General features: G+C 58.2%; 1 protein-coding gene across 14 annotated transcripts in view; it reads right to left on the bottom strand.

Moving 5' to 3' along the window:
* Positions 1-14,315, bottom strand: part of TACC2 (transforming acidic coiled-coil containing protein 2) — a 179,022-nt gene that overhangs the window by 119,746 nt on the left and 44,961 nt on the right. For 13 of the 14 annotated variants that reach the window (XM_045854245.1, XM_045854249.1, XM_045854247.1 and 10 more), the window contains exon 4: positions 2,129-7,819. The exons of the other annotated variant lie outside the window; for it this stretch is intronic. In XM_045854245.1, coding sequence (XP_045710201.1) covers positions 2,129-7,819 — 5,691 coding nt within the window. The remainder of the gene's footprint in view (positions 1-2,128; positions 7,820-14,315) is intronic. 14 annotated transcript variants of the gene reach the window in all.

The following is a 14,315-nucleotide window of genomic DNA, read 5'->3' as shown; positions in this document are numbered from 1 at the left end:
GTTTGGTCCTGAGTTCTCCAAGAAGGGGATAAAATACCCAGGGACACTGAACAAAGAGCTAATCCCTCGTTTGTGGGGTGAGGGAGGGTAGATATTTCTCCTGGTTGGATGTTTTGCCTCCCCTTGAACTGGGAATGTCGAACTGCATGCCGCCAAGGGCTGCGGGGAGATCCGCGCCCGGTCAGCAGCAGACGGCGAGCGTCCGATGCAGACGGAAGCCGCATCTGTCTTGGCCGCAGCGCCTGCACCCCTCCGCCCAATTAGGACAAGCGCTGCCCTTGTCGGGCAGGGCGGCAGCTGGGTGTTGGTGGGTGTGCTCAGACGCGAAGGAACAGGTGACCGCACATTCTTTCAGCGTGCGCACAATGTGAGTCCAACCATTTATAAAATGCCTGCAGCTGTTTGGGAGAACACAATAACAGCCCGTCACAGGTACCAATGTAAAGGCGAACTCCACCCTGCTCGCGTGCGCGCGCATGCTCGCGCGCTCGCGCACGCACAACGCCAGACAGCCGCAGGTCTGAGGAAGGATGTTGTGAAGCCTGTTCACGAGGTACCTGCCCACAATACCTCCATTTCCCCCCAAAGATGAAACTTCCCGGCGGCAAATTTTGCACAACCAGAGGGGGCACTTTGCTTAGGGACGAGGAGGCAGGCACCCTGCAAGTGCCAAGGACTGGGATCTGTTACCTCTGCCGTGTGGCCCCCTCTAACCTTGAGATCTCTGCGGAGCGATGGCTCCTGGTGATCAGAGATTGCTGCTCCAGAGAGTCAACCCGTGTTGAGCCCATTGCCTCAAAAGGTAATGAACTAGATCAGTGGTTGTCTAGGGCTCGGGGGGGCGGGGGGGGTGGAGGATTGAGGTGTGATGTCTAAGGGGTGCAGGATTTTTGGCGGGGAGAGCTGCCAATGATCTAAAATTGTAGTGACGATCGCATAACTCTGATGATACTAAAAGCCATTGAATCGTATACTGTACATGAGCGACTTACACAGTATGCGAATTACCTCTCAGTAAAGCTGGCTTTTTCAAAAGAAATAATAAGCCCCGCTAAGAAAGCCACTCGCTCGGTCCCTCTTACAACCATGGAGCTCTCCGTGACCTCGGGGGCTGCTGCACCCGTGTCAAGAAGGGGGTGGCTCTCTGCTTTCCTCCTGTGTCAGGACTCGTGCCTACGCGGTGCCCCCCTTCGTAAAACACTCCGTGTGCCCCCGCCACGGGCAGGCACCACAGTGCTCCAAAGGCTCCTACCTCTTTGCTGACCTTTCTGCTCCTCCCACACTGCTGGCCTCCTTGGAAATGACCTCGCCCGTGACCTCTGGAGCACCCTTCTCGGGAACTGAAGGGGATGGGCCAGGCCCCGGGCTCGTCCTGAGATGGCATTAAGAAAGCAACAGATGGCCCTGGCTGGCATAGCTCAGTGGATTGAGCGTGGGCTGCAAACCAGGCATCTCAGGTTCGATTCCCAGCCAGGGCACATGCCTGGGTTGCAGGCCATGGTCCCCAGCAACCGCACATTGATGTTTCTCTCTCTCTCTCTCTCTTTCTCCCTCCCTTCCCTCTCTTAAAATAAATAAATAAAATCTTTAAAAAAAAAGAAAGAAAGCAACAGATGGTACGAAGGGCACCGCTCTTCGTGTCCTGTTGAAAATGATTACTAAGTCCACAGCCCTGGGACAGAAATGCGTTTGGGACAGTCCATGGGTTTGGGATGCTTTCGGATCACTTAGGCGTCTCTGCGTAAATAAATACAGATTCAAAAGCAGAGCTGTCTGGACTCCGGGTAAACAGCGATCGACTGTAGCCTGTGACCCAGCGGTGCGCGGCCAGCCGGCAAACAGCTCGTGCTTTGGAAACAGTTTGAGCAGGATGAGTTAACAACACAAGGGAAGGCGTAAGACTGGTTAAACAAACAGGTCCCACGCCTCCACCCATTCCGCCCACAATTTCCATAATCTCAGCACATCCAGAGACGGACTGTAAGCAGGTAAACTGTAAATAATTAGATGTGGAAAAACGTAGCTCCTTAATAACGACCCACCTATTTGACTGACTTACAGAAACCAGGGTGAGAACCACTTGTGAAGCGGACCCCACCTTCCCATGGGAATTTATTCTTTTAAGTACCTTTCAGCATGGAGTGCTTCTGGAGCCAGGCTCTGCAGTTTAGGGTCCCGAGTTTCTTCAGGTCCTGGAGGCGAGGAGACACGTGCCTTCCCGTCCCCAGCAGGAGGCGGAGGCTCAGCCTGCTGGTGCCCAGCTGGGCTCTCCGCACCCAGGGCGTCTGCAGCCTCCATCCCCGGAGCCCCCTGGGAGCAGCCGGGGTCCCCACAGCTCCCTGGCGGTACAGAGGCAGGAGGCACTCCAGGGAACATCCTCGTCGTACCTGTTTCCGGCAGGTCACCAGACACACGTGCCCCGGTCTCAGCTGTGCTCAAAGTGACGTCACCCTCCGCTTCCCTAGCAGCCCCTGCCACCACGCCGGGCTCCGGGGGAGTGTCTGTCACTGCTGCTGGCTCAGGGACACTCTGGTTGCCCGGGGTACTTTGTTCCTCTGAGGTCCCAGCAGCGCCCCCAGGCCTCCTCTCTCCCCCAGGTGTGTCGGGGTTCCAGGGCTCGCTGGCGGCCTCGGCCGTGACAGGCATGTCCCCACGGGGGCCAGATGCTCCCAGGCCAGAGGTGGACACTGGCACGGCACCTGGAGCTCCGGCGTGAGCAAAGCCGCAGGCACCGCCTTCTCTGGGTCGACTGCTGCTGGTGGGTGTGTCCTGGTGCTGCTTCCCAGAAGGAATCCTGTCACCTGGAACCGAGTCCCCTTCTCTGGGGCTCTGCGGAGCCACCGGCAAGTCCGCAGCTTTCCCCGTAGGAGTCTCTGGAGAAGCAGCTCGCGAAGAAGGGCCCGGAGCTGGCGGCTGCCGGCCGCTCCCCTGCTGTGAGCCGGCCTGGCCTCCCAGCCCCGGCCCCGCTTCTCCAGCCCCCTCCAGCTCCTTGCACTCCTTCGGCATCAGCGGGCTGCCAGTCATTTCCTTCCCCACACCGGCACCTGCCGGGCTCTGCCCTGCCAGCCCCAGCAGCTCTTCTGGAGCTGGAGCCTGGGGAACCTCGTGGGAAATCTCAGCCTCAACCGCCAGCTCCGGCTTCTGGTTCTTTGAGTCCCCCCAGAGTCCAGCAGGAGGGGCAGGGAGAGGGGCTACGGCTTCTACTTGAGTCCCACCCGGAAGCTTCTCTGGGCGTAAGGGCACACTGAGGTCCTTGCCCCCCACACTCGGGCCAGCTCCCACCTTTTCTCCTGCCGTGCGCTGGGGCCGGTCGGCAGTCAGGCCTCCGAGCATGGGTTTCTCGAAGATCTTGGTGATGTGCTCCCTGAAGTCAGGGAACCCGGCCGTCATGCCGGTCTGCTTGGAGCCTGTGTCCACACCACCGGACGCGCCCTTCCTCGTGTCCTGGGAAGGTTCTACCATCCTCCCCACGCCCCCCTCACTGGCAGGGCGAGCAGGAATTTCCTGGGGCCGAGTGCTTGCATCAGGCGCTCCGGCCGCTCTCTCCTCCTCTGCTGTCTGCTTGCCACTAGCCAGAGGCAGCATCCTGTCCATGTAGGGCACAGGGTCTGCAGGTCCTTCAAAGTTCCTGGCTTTGGGGCTTCCACTGCTGGCCGGCACTGCAGAGACATCTCCACCTGCAGCTCCTGGGTGGGAGAGGGAGAGGGAGGGGGAGGCGAGGGGGCCCGCAGCCGGCTTCCCGGAGGCGGCGTTTTCCAAGGCACACGGGGGCTCCTGTGTGGGACAAGGGCTTTCACCAAGACCTCTAGGGCTATCTTCTGCCCCTCTCCTGGCAGCACTGTCAATATGCAGGTAAGGAGTGTCAGGAGCGGCCTCTTCTGGTGGCCCCGATGGTAGGGGCTTCTTGGGGTCGGGGACAGCCTGGGCTGCGGGACTAGCCACCATGCTCCTGGAAGTCCCAGCCAGCTCTCCTGCTGGCGGCAAGGCGTCCTGACAGCTGGCTGAGGGCTGCCCAGGGTGGCCGGCTTCCCCTTGGGCAGGGGTGGGAGCTTGCTCCCCTGGGGCGGGACACGGCTCCGTCTGCAGGAGGCCGCCACCCAGAGTACCTTCTCCCGGCTCCTCCGGAGCGCGCGGCCTCCTCGGGTCTCCTTGGCCAACGTCCCCACCAGTCTCGGCAGCAGCCCCTGCCTCACCTCGCTGCCCCTTGGCCGATGGGGAACTTCCAGGAAGCTTCTGGGCCTCTGCCTCCGAGGTGGCAGGACACTCCATTTCCTCCTGTGGGGCCAGCCCTGGTTGCCGCCCGCCTTCCTGGGTTTCATCACACGCCTCGCTCTCCGGGGCATCCTGAGTGGGTGTGACGCCGGGGCTGGCAGGCGCTGGGCCCGGCGGGCCCTGAGCTGCATCCGGGAGAGCTACCGAGTCAGGCCAGCAGGGCAGGGCCCCCGCTGTGTTCCCACTTGCCTCCTGCGTCTTGCCCAAGCCCTGGAGTGGGGGCCAGGCGTCAGCTGCTTCAGAGGCACCTGTGTCCCTGAGACATGCTTCTTCACGCTGGCTGCTGGCTCTCAGCACCCCGACCGGCTCCTGCTGGGACTTGCTCGGCCCCCGCCCAGTGCAACCTTCGTTCCCGCGCAAGCTCCCTGCGAGGGAGGAGTCTTGTGCAGTGTCCGCTGCAGGACGCACGATGCCACAGGGCTCGCTGCCCCTGCACACCACCTCTCGCCCGTCCTCCCCAAGGGCAGGCAACTCGGGGCTCCCTGGGGCCGGCGGCTCCAACTGCTCTGGCACAGGGCTCTCCGGAACCGGGTCCCTGGGAGCCGAACACAGAGCATCAGACAGACTGACTTTGGGGAGCTCCCTTTGAAGCTCTGGTCTGGAAGCCTGCTCCTCTCCTCCGTGCGCGGACAAGGTCACATCCTCCCGAGGTTCCAGGGGTACAGGGATTTGGGGGGAGTCCGCACCTGGGTCCTTAAAACCTGGGTCACCTGGAGAAGTCTTGTCCTCATTTTCACACTGTCGCTGCTTCTCCCCGAGCATGTCAAAGACAGCCCCTTCCGGGCCCGGCTGGGATGGCTGGCGGTGGTTCTCAGGAGAGCCTGAAGGTCCCTCAGGAGCAGCTACTTGGATTTGGTGTCCTGGGCAGGACAGGATTCCCTGCTGATCTTGCTCTGGAAGCCCACGGTCCACTCCTAAGCTCTCCCCCTCAGCGGGATGTGGCCCTTCGGCTTGGACTTCCTGTCCAGCTGCATCTCGCTCCAGCCCATGGGGTCGCGGGGACGTCAGCGAACCCTCCCCGTCACAGCTGCCGGGCGTCTGCGCAGACGGGTGGCCCCTGGTCTTCATTTCTGACGAGCTCTCCACCTCCCCGGCTTCGGGGACGACCTCTGCAGCAGAAGTCGACAGGAAGTCTGATTTCTCAGATTCTAAAGCAGGAAGAGAGTCCATTCTTCCCAGTGCCCCCACGTCCTGAAGGACGTCGTCAGGACATTGGGGCTGCAGTCCTGGCCCCTCCTGGACAGCTCCTCCGGGAACGACATGTTTGCCAGCTCCATCCGGGGCGGGGGGTGTGATGGGGCCCTGAGCATGGAGCGTGTGCAGTGAGCCAGGTGTCTGGACCACGCGGGCTTCTCCCAGAGCCCCACGGGCCACTGGGCTGGGAGCCGCACCCTCTGACGGAGACCCGGGCCCCTCCTTCCTGCGGGGTTGTGCTAAGGCCGTGCTCGGAAGGACTTCGCTCTCCACGTCTCTGGTTCGCTCTGACACCTCCTCTTTCTCCGTCTCTGGGTCGGGCTTGCAGCCGAGGGCCTGGGGGTGCTCTCCCCACGGGTTCGCAGGACCTGCGCTGCCACGTGGCTCTGGGGCTTCTTCCTGTCCTGTAGGAGCAGCCCCAGAGTGTCTGCTTTCCCCCTCAGCCACACCTGGGCTGTCGGGGGCCTTGGCTTCATCCTTGGGCCCTGGTGACCTTCTGGCACTTTCGTCTGGTGCGCTGGGAGGAGGGGGCGGCACCCCTTGTTGGACTTCTCGGCTTCGCTCCGTGCGGCAGATCTCCCCGCTCTCCTTCTGGGGCAAATGGGCGGGACCGTCGGTGGGGGGGCTCCCTTCCGGACCCCCTCCCTCACCTCTGAGGTCTGACGCGGGCGTCTCCTGTCCCGCCAACCCTGCCTCTGCCGGCTCTTTGGCTGGATCTGTAAGCACAGGCACCGCAGGCCCCGGAACCGTCTCCCTGGTCAGCCAGCCGGGTTCTTCTGCGGCAGCCGAGGCCTGGGCGCCGGGCTGGGAAGTGAGGCCCGAAGCTGGACTCGGCTGCTCAGCACTCACAAGCAAAGCCGCCTCAGGCTGGTCCCCTGCTGCCCCACCGGCGGCTTTACTGGGCTCGGGTCCTGGCATCCCTGTCTTCAAGGGATGCTGAGCGTCACTGGCGTCTAGAGTCTCCATCCGAGACCCCCCGGCCCCCGGAGCCAGGGCAGGACCTGGCAGGTCGCAGGCTGGCTCCGCGCACGGCAGTTGTGCCCCCGTTTGCTGCCGGCCGCTTTCCCGGGGGGAAGCAGCGGCCTCGGCTTCTGGAGCAGGCCCTGAATGGCTCCTCGTGGGACAGCGGGCCCCGAGGGAAACTGAGTCAGCGACTGAATCCTGCGGCGGCATCTCTGTTTGGCAACTTCCTCTGTCTGAGGCTCTGGGGGGTGGCACTTCTGGGGCCGGGGTCTCAGGCGTTGGGGGGCCCTCCTCCAGGGCAGCTGAGCTCTTCTCGTCTGATGGGGCTGCAGAAGGGTTTGTGGGGGCCGCCTGCACTCCCGACACCGGTGGAGGGAGGCCACCTGCAGCCTCTTTCCTTTGGGAGTCAAAGCCACCAGGCTGGCCCGCCTCTCCAGCTGGCTGCCCCACCACGGGCTCTCTGGAAGGTGCTGGGGAAATTCCTGGCGACTGATCAATGGAAGCTGATTTCCGCCCCTCTCCTTTTAGGTCGTTCTGTCTTCCAGCCCTGGGGACAAAGGCAGCTGCACTGTGCTCAGTAGGGCTGTCCCCCTGAGGGGCAGGCGCTGCCAGGGTGTTCCCCTGGACATTTGGGGAAGGCTTCTTCCTGGGGTGCCGACCGAGGGGCCGGATGAGGGGCCAGCCTTCAGGGGCAGCTGGTGGGCTTCCTGAGCAAACTTCGGGGGTGCTCTCAGCAAACGGCATGTGCCCCTCTTCCTCCAGTTTGTTCCTTATTCCGGCCCTGGGGACAATGGCAGCTGCACTGTGCCGAGTGAGGCTGTCCCTGTGAGGGGCAGGCGCTGCCAGGGTGTACCCCCAGACATTTGGACAAGATTTCCTCCTGGAGTGCTGAGTGAAGGGCCGGATGAGGGGCCAGCCTTCGGGGGCAGCTGGAGGGCTTGCTAGGCAAGTTTCGGGGAGACCCTCGGCAAAGGGCATGTTCCCCTCTTCCTCTGGGTCGTTCTGTCTTCCAGCCCTGGGGACAATGGCAGCTGCACTGTGCTCAGTAGGGCTGTCCCCCTGGGGGGCAGGCGCTGCCAGGGTGTACCGCTGGACACTTGGGCAAGATTTCCTCCTGGGGTGCCGACCGAGGGGCCTGATGAGGGGCCAGCCTTCAGGTGCAGCTAGAGGGCTTGCGGAGCCTGCTTCGTCAGCGGGGCCCTCGGCAAAGGGCATGGAGCCCGAGGGGCTGTCCTGCTCCCAGGGCGCTGGTGGGCTGGGCAGTGGAGAGTCTTCCGGGCCGCTGGCTTTCTGTGGGTGCTTCCTCGGTTCAGTCACCTCTGGGGACGCGATGCCCGGATCTGAGCTGGCAGCACCCTCAGGAGCGGAGCAGGAGTCTCCGTGCGCGATGCTGTCAACAACGAGAACATTTACTGTGTCATTGGCTCTCAGCGATGCCAAGGACAGAGCCACAGCACAGGCAGAATCACCCTCGTGCTCCCCACCAAAGGCCACGAACCGCACCGTCCCCCCCGTAGCTCCTTCCTCCACACGAGAGATGCCCCCAATCCCGTCCCTCCCAGAACCACTACACGTGGCGTCACTTTCTCCAAAAAGCAACACCAGGAACCGCAAACACTTAGTCTGGGCCTTTCCGGGCTGGTCAGCACTGAGTGCGGAAATGGGGAGACCAGCTCATCGTAGCCTAAAATGCGGGGACTTCAGAAAGTTTTTAAATAAGTTTGGCATAATAGAGGGTGTGAACCATTCCGTGTGGTTTACGAGGAGGTCCCACACACTCCCGGGGATCCTGAGATGTCTGGGGGAAAGGCCCAAGTGAGCACAACTGTGCTTTGAGACAAAGATAATCGTGAGCTTGACTCTTCACATTCAACAGGTGCTACTGTGAGAGGCACAATTCCCAAGTCAGTCCTGCTTGGCTTCGGAATTTCTGCATATGTGCTATATATAGCTCCCGGGGGCCGAGTTCCCTTATGCCCGTATTTGTGCTGAACACACTCAGCTGGGCAGGGCGGGCAGAGGGCCTACGAAACACGCAGGGCCCGACAGGGAACTGGGCTCAAAACTACGGACTCGCTACAAATAACTACCCAGTGACTGTCAAATAGCTTGTCTCCTGCTCTATCTGGGCTGTATTTCTCGGTTCCACATAGTTTTCATTAAGTGCATTTTAAGAATTTTAAAAGAATATTTTGCCAATACAAAATTTTGGGAATGTAGAAAGGTAACAGAAGTATGGTGTTTTTAAAGGCTTTTTTTTTTTTTTTTACCATTTTCTTTAAAGTTATCATAGGGAGGAAAATCGCAAAGGAAAATGTATGGAATCTTCTGGAAACTGTTTGTCATATCCACACACATCCACACATACACAGACCCACAGTGTTTTCAACGTGACCAACAAAAAAAATCCTACATGTTCACTACCCAAATTCTAGCTTTCCATGCAAGGCAATGAGTCTATGCCCATAGGAGGGACTCATACAGTAGCAAGGTCAGGTACATTCCTGCTAAAATTTAGATATGTGTGCAGTGGACTGAGTCGTGTCCCCCACGAAACCCATATGTTGAAGTCCTAACGCCCAGTACGACTGCGTTTGGAGACAGGGCCTTTAAGGAGGTGACCTAGGTTAAAGGAAGTCGCATGGACACAGTCCTGATCCGATGGGGGTGGCGTGCTTTTAAGAGGAGGAGACACCAGGAATGGCCTCTTCCGTGAAAGAACATAGCAGGAAGGAGCCATCTGCAAGCCAAAAAAAAAAAAAAAAAGGGTCTCACCAGAAACCAACCCTGCCCACACCCTGACCTTGGACTTCCAGCCTCCAGAACTGCGAGAAAATAAATGTCTGTTGCCGAAGCGACTGGGTCTGCGGCGTTGTCATGGCAGCCTGAGCAGACGGATGCAGTAGGTACAAGGAGATTGACTGTGCTGTCCCTTCCACATGTTTGAGGTCTCTGGTCTCCCACAATGAAAAGGTGGGAAAATGATAAAGGATGAAATCCGTTAGACATCAACGCTTTGCACGGGTTGCCTCACTGAACCGGGCCGTCACGGTGTGAGGTGGCAACTATTGCCCCCGTTTTGCAGGTGAGAACCACGGAGAACAGAGAGGTTGAGCTCGGATCTGATTGGCCGCCATCTTATTCCCTCCGTGCCGCCTCCGCCTCCGGGAGTAAAACCTTCCAAGGAGGGCCGCTGAGCTGCGTCCCCAAATTCCTCTGTCGAAACCTAATCCCAAGGCAATGATATGAGGAGGTGGGGCCTTTGGGAAGTGATGAGGTCAGGAGGGTGGAGCCCTCACAAATGAGATTAGTGTCCTCATTAAAGGGACCCCAGGGAGCCCCCTGGCCCCTCCCACCGTGTGAGGACACCAGCGAAGATACCTAGGGACTAGGGGGCTGGCTCTCACCAGATGCGGATTCTGCGGCTGCCTTGACCTTGCACCTCCAGCCTCCAGAAGAGGCAGAAATAAACGTCTGTTGTTTGAGTCCCAGTCTACAGCATTTCTGTGACAGCAGCCTGAACCGGCTGAGACAGAGGGGAAGAAGCTTTTGACCCGCCTGCAGTCCAGCCTCTCGCCACGCCCCTCACCTATGATGAGATGCATGTGACGTCAGCCGACATCCTGGCAGGAGGTGTGTGCACCTCGCCATCCTATTCAGTGACCTGAGGATGGTGTGCCTGGGGCACTGGAAAGATTTCAGGTGGGCCCAAGACAGAGGTGGCTAGTGTCTCAACCAGATTATCACTGCATCACCCCAAAGCAGAGCCGACAAGCGCAAGGAAGAGAGAACTCAGAGGGTGAGTTATATGCAGCCCTCCAACTCCCAGATGGTCACGAGGACAGAAGTCCCCGAGGAGAGCCCTGGCCCAGTGCTGGCTGGTGCAAGGGAAAGCCCCCCGGTGGGGGGGGGCAGTTAAGGAGCCAGGCCTGGCCGTCTGGAAAGCACGAGGTTCAAGAAGGTCACAAGCTGTGAGGCTGTTGGCTCAATGGACTTTTCTAGAACCAGCACTTGAACTTCGTTGTGTGTGGGCCATTCGCTAGGGGGTCAAACCACTTAGTAGTTGGGGAGACGAGTGGCGTGTCACTCCAAGATGGAGCCCCCTGTTTATTCACATCTGCTCGCTCACTCAAGGAGCGCAGAACGCCGTCTGCTAATAAAACAGACCAAGCTGCTTGCTCGCCCCCACCTCGGGCAGGACCTGCCAGCTTAGGGGAAGTGCGTCTTCACCGTCCAGAGACAAGATGATAAACTCACTCGATGTGGACACCTTGAAAACTTGTGGGTCTTATCCCAGAGCACCCAGGACCAGACACCCCACTGAGTGTGAGGCCCTCTCTTCTCCTCAAACACAATCGGCCTTTGGTTTGTAGAGCGGAAGCTGAGCAGCACCAGCCCCTTTGATCACCCATCGTCGGAAGCCACTCGCAGGAGTCGATGTGCCTCAGGGCAGGGAAAGTTCTGGGAACGGATCTGTTCAGGGCTCCTCATTAATCAAAGCTCACGTCATGTCCTTTTATGCTTCAAGACTGAGTCAGAGTGTGTGGGATGCCGGTTCTGTTCGGGATTCAAAGGCGCGCTCTCGTGGGCTGGGCTCTCAATGGAAGGCTTTCAGCCCCAAGAGGGCGCTGCCTTTGTCTCGAGGTCAGGAGGGCACCCCGACAGCAGCCGCCTTGGTGTGGGGCGGACACCCCCAGCCCGACAAAGGGGAGGCATGGAGTGCAGACCTGGGGAGGGGGGTGATTTGCTGCAGCACAGTTCCGAGCACATGTGGGGAAGCAGAAAAGGCCCTGCCCACTGCCCAGCGGGAGACAGTCACATCCAGAGGAGACACCCTAACTGCGCCGAAGTCCTGAGCCCAACACACCAGCAGACTAGCAACGCTCGCAGAGGGGAAGGAGGCCAGCTGAGGGAAATAAAACGAGCTCGGCCCCGCGCCGCCAGGCTTGGAGACCAACAGGTCCAGGACGCACCATTGGCAAGATGGAGAGTTCTTGTGCACTGAACATTTACTGAGGTTGGGTCCGTGGGAAACATGTTTCAGTTATGACTGCATTTAATCCACATGGTGCCCCAACAGAGGGAGGACGTCCCTCCTCTTGCACACACAACGAAATATTTCTAGAGCGGTTCAAGACCAGACCTGGGGTCGCAGGGTCACTTTGCCATGCAAGATGGAGCCCCACGCTGCCCGCTGCAGCTGCCCCGCTCTCCCATCCACTCCAGCCCCCTTCCTTCATTCTGGTCTCCAGGTGACCGCTAGAGCAATGGCTTAGAAACCAAAGCCACTCCCTGCACGGTGGGGGGGCAGAACTCTCCAGTGGCCTCACCACGTTAGGTAGAAGCTGAGGCCAGCAGCCCACCTTTCCTGCCTCGGCCAGCACAGAACTCCCCATCCTGCCTCTGCCTGGAGCCTGGGGTCCTCCCCCACCCCCAGCACATCTCAGCTCCAGTCTCCACCTCCCAGCAAAGCTCCCTGGCCTGGCTTCTCGGATCCGAGCTCCTCTCACAGGCCCGCCTGGGGATGACGCTCGTCACAGCTGCCATCACCATGGGTGGATGACCTCCTCCCCCGCTGGGTCTTGTCCTATATCCCAGTGCCCGGCAGGGAGCAAACACGGACTGTGTGAACGTCTGACTGGATAGAGTGCTTGTCGGGGACCCTCACTGGGGGAGGCGTCTCCTATTCCGGAGACCTTGGAAAAGCAGTGTATGTTCTGAATGACCTGTGCAGAGGAAGGAGTTCTCAGGTTACTAAGGAGATGGACGCTGCCATGGTTTCTCAGCCTTCGGGGGGTATTTCACGTGGAAAGGCACCTCCCTCAGACACTTCTTGGCGAGCCTCACAGATTGGGTCCTGTCCACGTGCGTGGGCCTAACGAGGCTGCGCCACGCTCCCTGCACGATGCCAGGGAGCCCACTGACCTCAGCAGCCCTGCCGGACCCAGCTTCGTCTTTTCAATCCAGTTTCAACTCTTGTTTCTGTGCTCATTCTGCAATAGGAGACCAACAAACAAACAAAAACCCACAAAGACCAACATGCTTGAGCAACCTAAGCAACAGAGAAAAAAAAGAAACTATTGGTAGGTTCTAAAGAGCTACTGGGGCCCTGGCTGGTGTGGCTCAGTGGGTTGAGCGCCGGCCTGTGAACCAATAGGTCACCAGTTCGATTCACAGTCAGGGCACATGCCTGGGTTGCAGGCTGGGTCGCCAGTAGGGGGCGCACAAGAGACAACCAACCAAGGTATCTCTCACACATTGACATTTCTCTCCCTCTCTTTCTTCCTCCCTTCCCCTCTCTCTAAAAAGTAAAGAAATAAAATCTTTATTAAAAAAATAAAGAGTTCCTGGGGAGAAAGGTGCATGGCGGGTGCAGTGCATGAAACACCAAAGTATCCTCAATATTCAGCCTATACTTTGCCGCAAGAACTTCTATATGACTTCAAGGTCAAGGTGTCAGTCCATACATGAGGATCTGCCATTCAGCATAGCGGAGGACTGAAATCCAGAAAAATATTTCACAACTGCCTTCTAACACATTTCTTGCAGCCCCCCTCATGGGGTCCTGAGAAGCAGCAGGATAATTAGGGTTTTTCAGAATAGTTCAGGCTGCCGGGGGCTGCCGGGCTGCCGTGCAGGAGGGCCCCCCCCAGCCAGCACGAGCTCCGCCGCTCACGGCGCCTCACCCCCGCCTGTCGTTGTCCTTCAGGGGCGCAGAGACTACCCGTCACAGTGAAACGCCAGTCCACTGAAACACGCTTCTAACATGATTACTTCTGATCATTCGGACGTTTCTTAATAATCGACCACCAAATGTAAGCCTACCATCCCGTTAGAGGGGAAATCTGTTTTTACTCACATGAAAAACAAACAAGAGTTTCGCTTGTGTGCTTGGAGTGTGAGGACATATTTCTTTTCTTTTGATGCCAAGAAAGAAGAAAGAGTGGTAAACAAACACTTGTTATATTCCTTCTTGATAGGACTTCCAACACGTATTAAAATCATTTTCCTGCCTTAGTCAATACAGTACAAAGTAGGGAATATAGTGAAATGCCCTTCACAACTGAAAAATCTTTCTGAGCTCTGGCTGGTGGGGCTCAGTGGACTGAGTACTGGCCCATGAACCAAAAGTTCGCTGGTTCGATTCCTGGTCAGGGCACATGCCTGGGTTGCAGGCTAGATCCCCAGTTGGAGGCGTGCAAGAGGCAGCTGATCGATGTCTCTCTTGCACATGGATGTTTCTACACCTCTCTTTGTCCCTCCCTTCCCCTCTCTCTAAACATAAATAAATCAGACAATAAAAAAAAAAGAAATTAAAAAAAAAATCTTTCAGAGAATTTGGGCCACTCACTGAACAATAAGATGTCACCGGTGTCACCTGTGAGGCTGAGCTCATGTGGACTGAGCTCAAAAATGTGGCTACAGGTTTCTTAAATGTGGTTAGAGTAAGTGCCGGTCACCAGCCTGTTCCACTGAGATTTGCCTCTGTCACCCACTGACCTAAATGAGGGGGTGGAGAGGGGAGGAGTCGACAAGTTACCGGGAGGGAAGTTGATTCAACGTTAAAGACACAGAAACCATTCCAGCCCCTCCCAGCAGTCCCACGGCTGCAGTCGGGAATCTGGGAAAGGTAACTGCCGTCACGGCGAGCATCTGAGCCCGTACAAGACAAGAGACTGCCAGCGCATGAGACAAGCTGCTTTTGATGAGAAAGAAAAACAGTTCTCACCCACGGCCTCTTCTCTCTTATTAGTATTTTTTTCTAGAAGGGTCTCCTCACCTCTCCCAAAATAAATGCCAGGTGACATGCTGCATTTCCATTTAAAACCAGAGGAAGAAATTTGATAGGATGGTGTTTTGATGTTTCCAGAGAGCCCGGATGGGAA

The sequence above is a fragment of the Phyllostomus hastatus genome, unplaced genomic scaffold (assembly GCF_019186645.2).
Source record: "Phyllostomus hastatus isolate PE091 unplaced genomic scaffold, TTU_PhHast_1.1 phas_scaffold_1066, whole genome shotgun sequence".
Classification (NCBI taxonomy): Eukaryota; Metazoa; Chordata; class Mammalia; order Chiroptera; family Phyllostomidae; genus Phyllostomus; species Phyllostomus hastatus.
The sequence above is the reverse complement of the archived record's forward strand: the minus strand, read 5'-3'. Positions and strand labels throughout refer to the sequence as shown.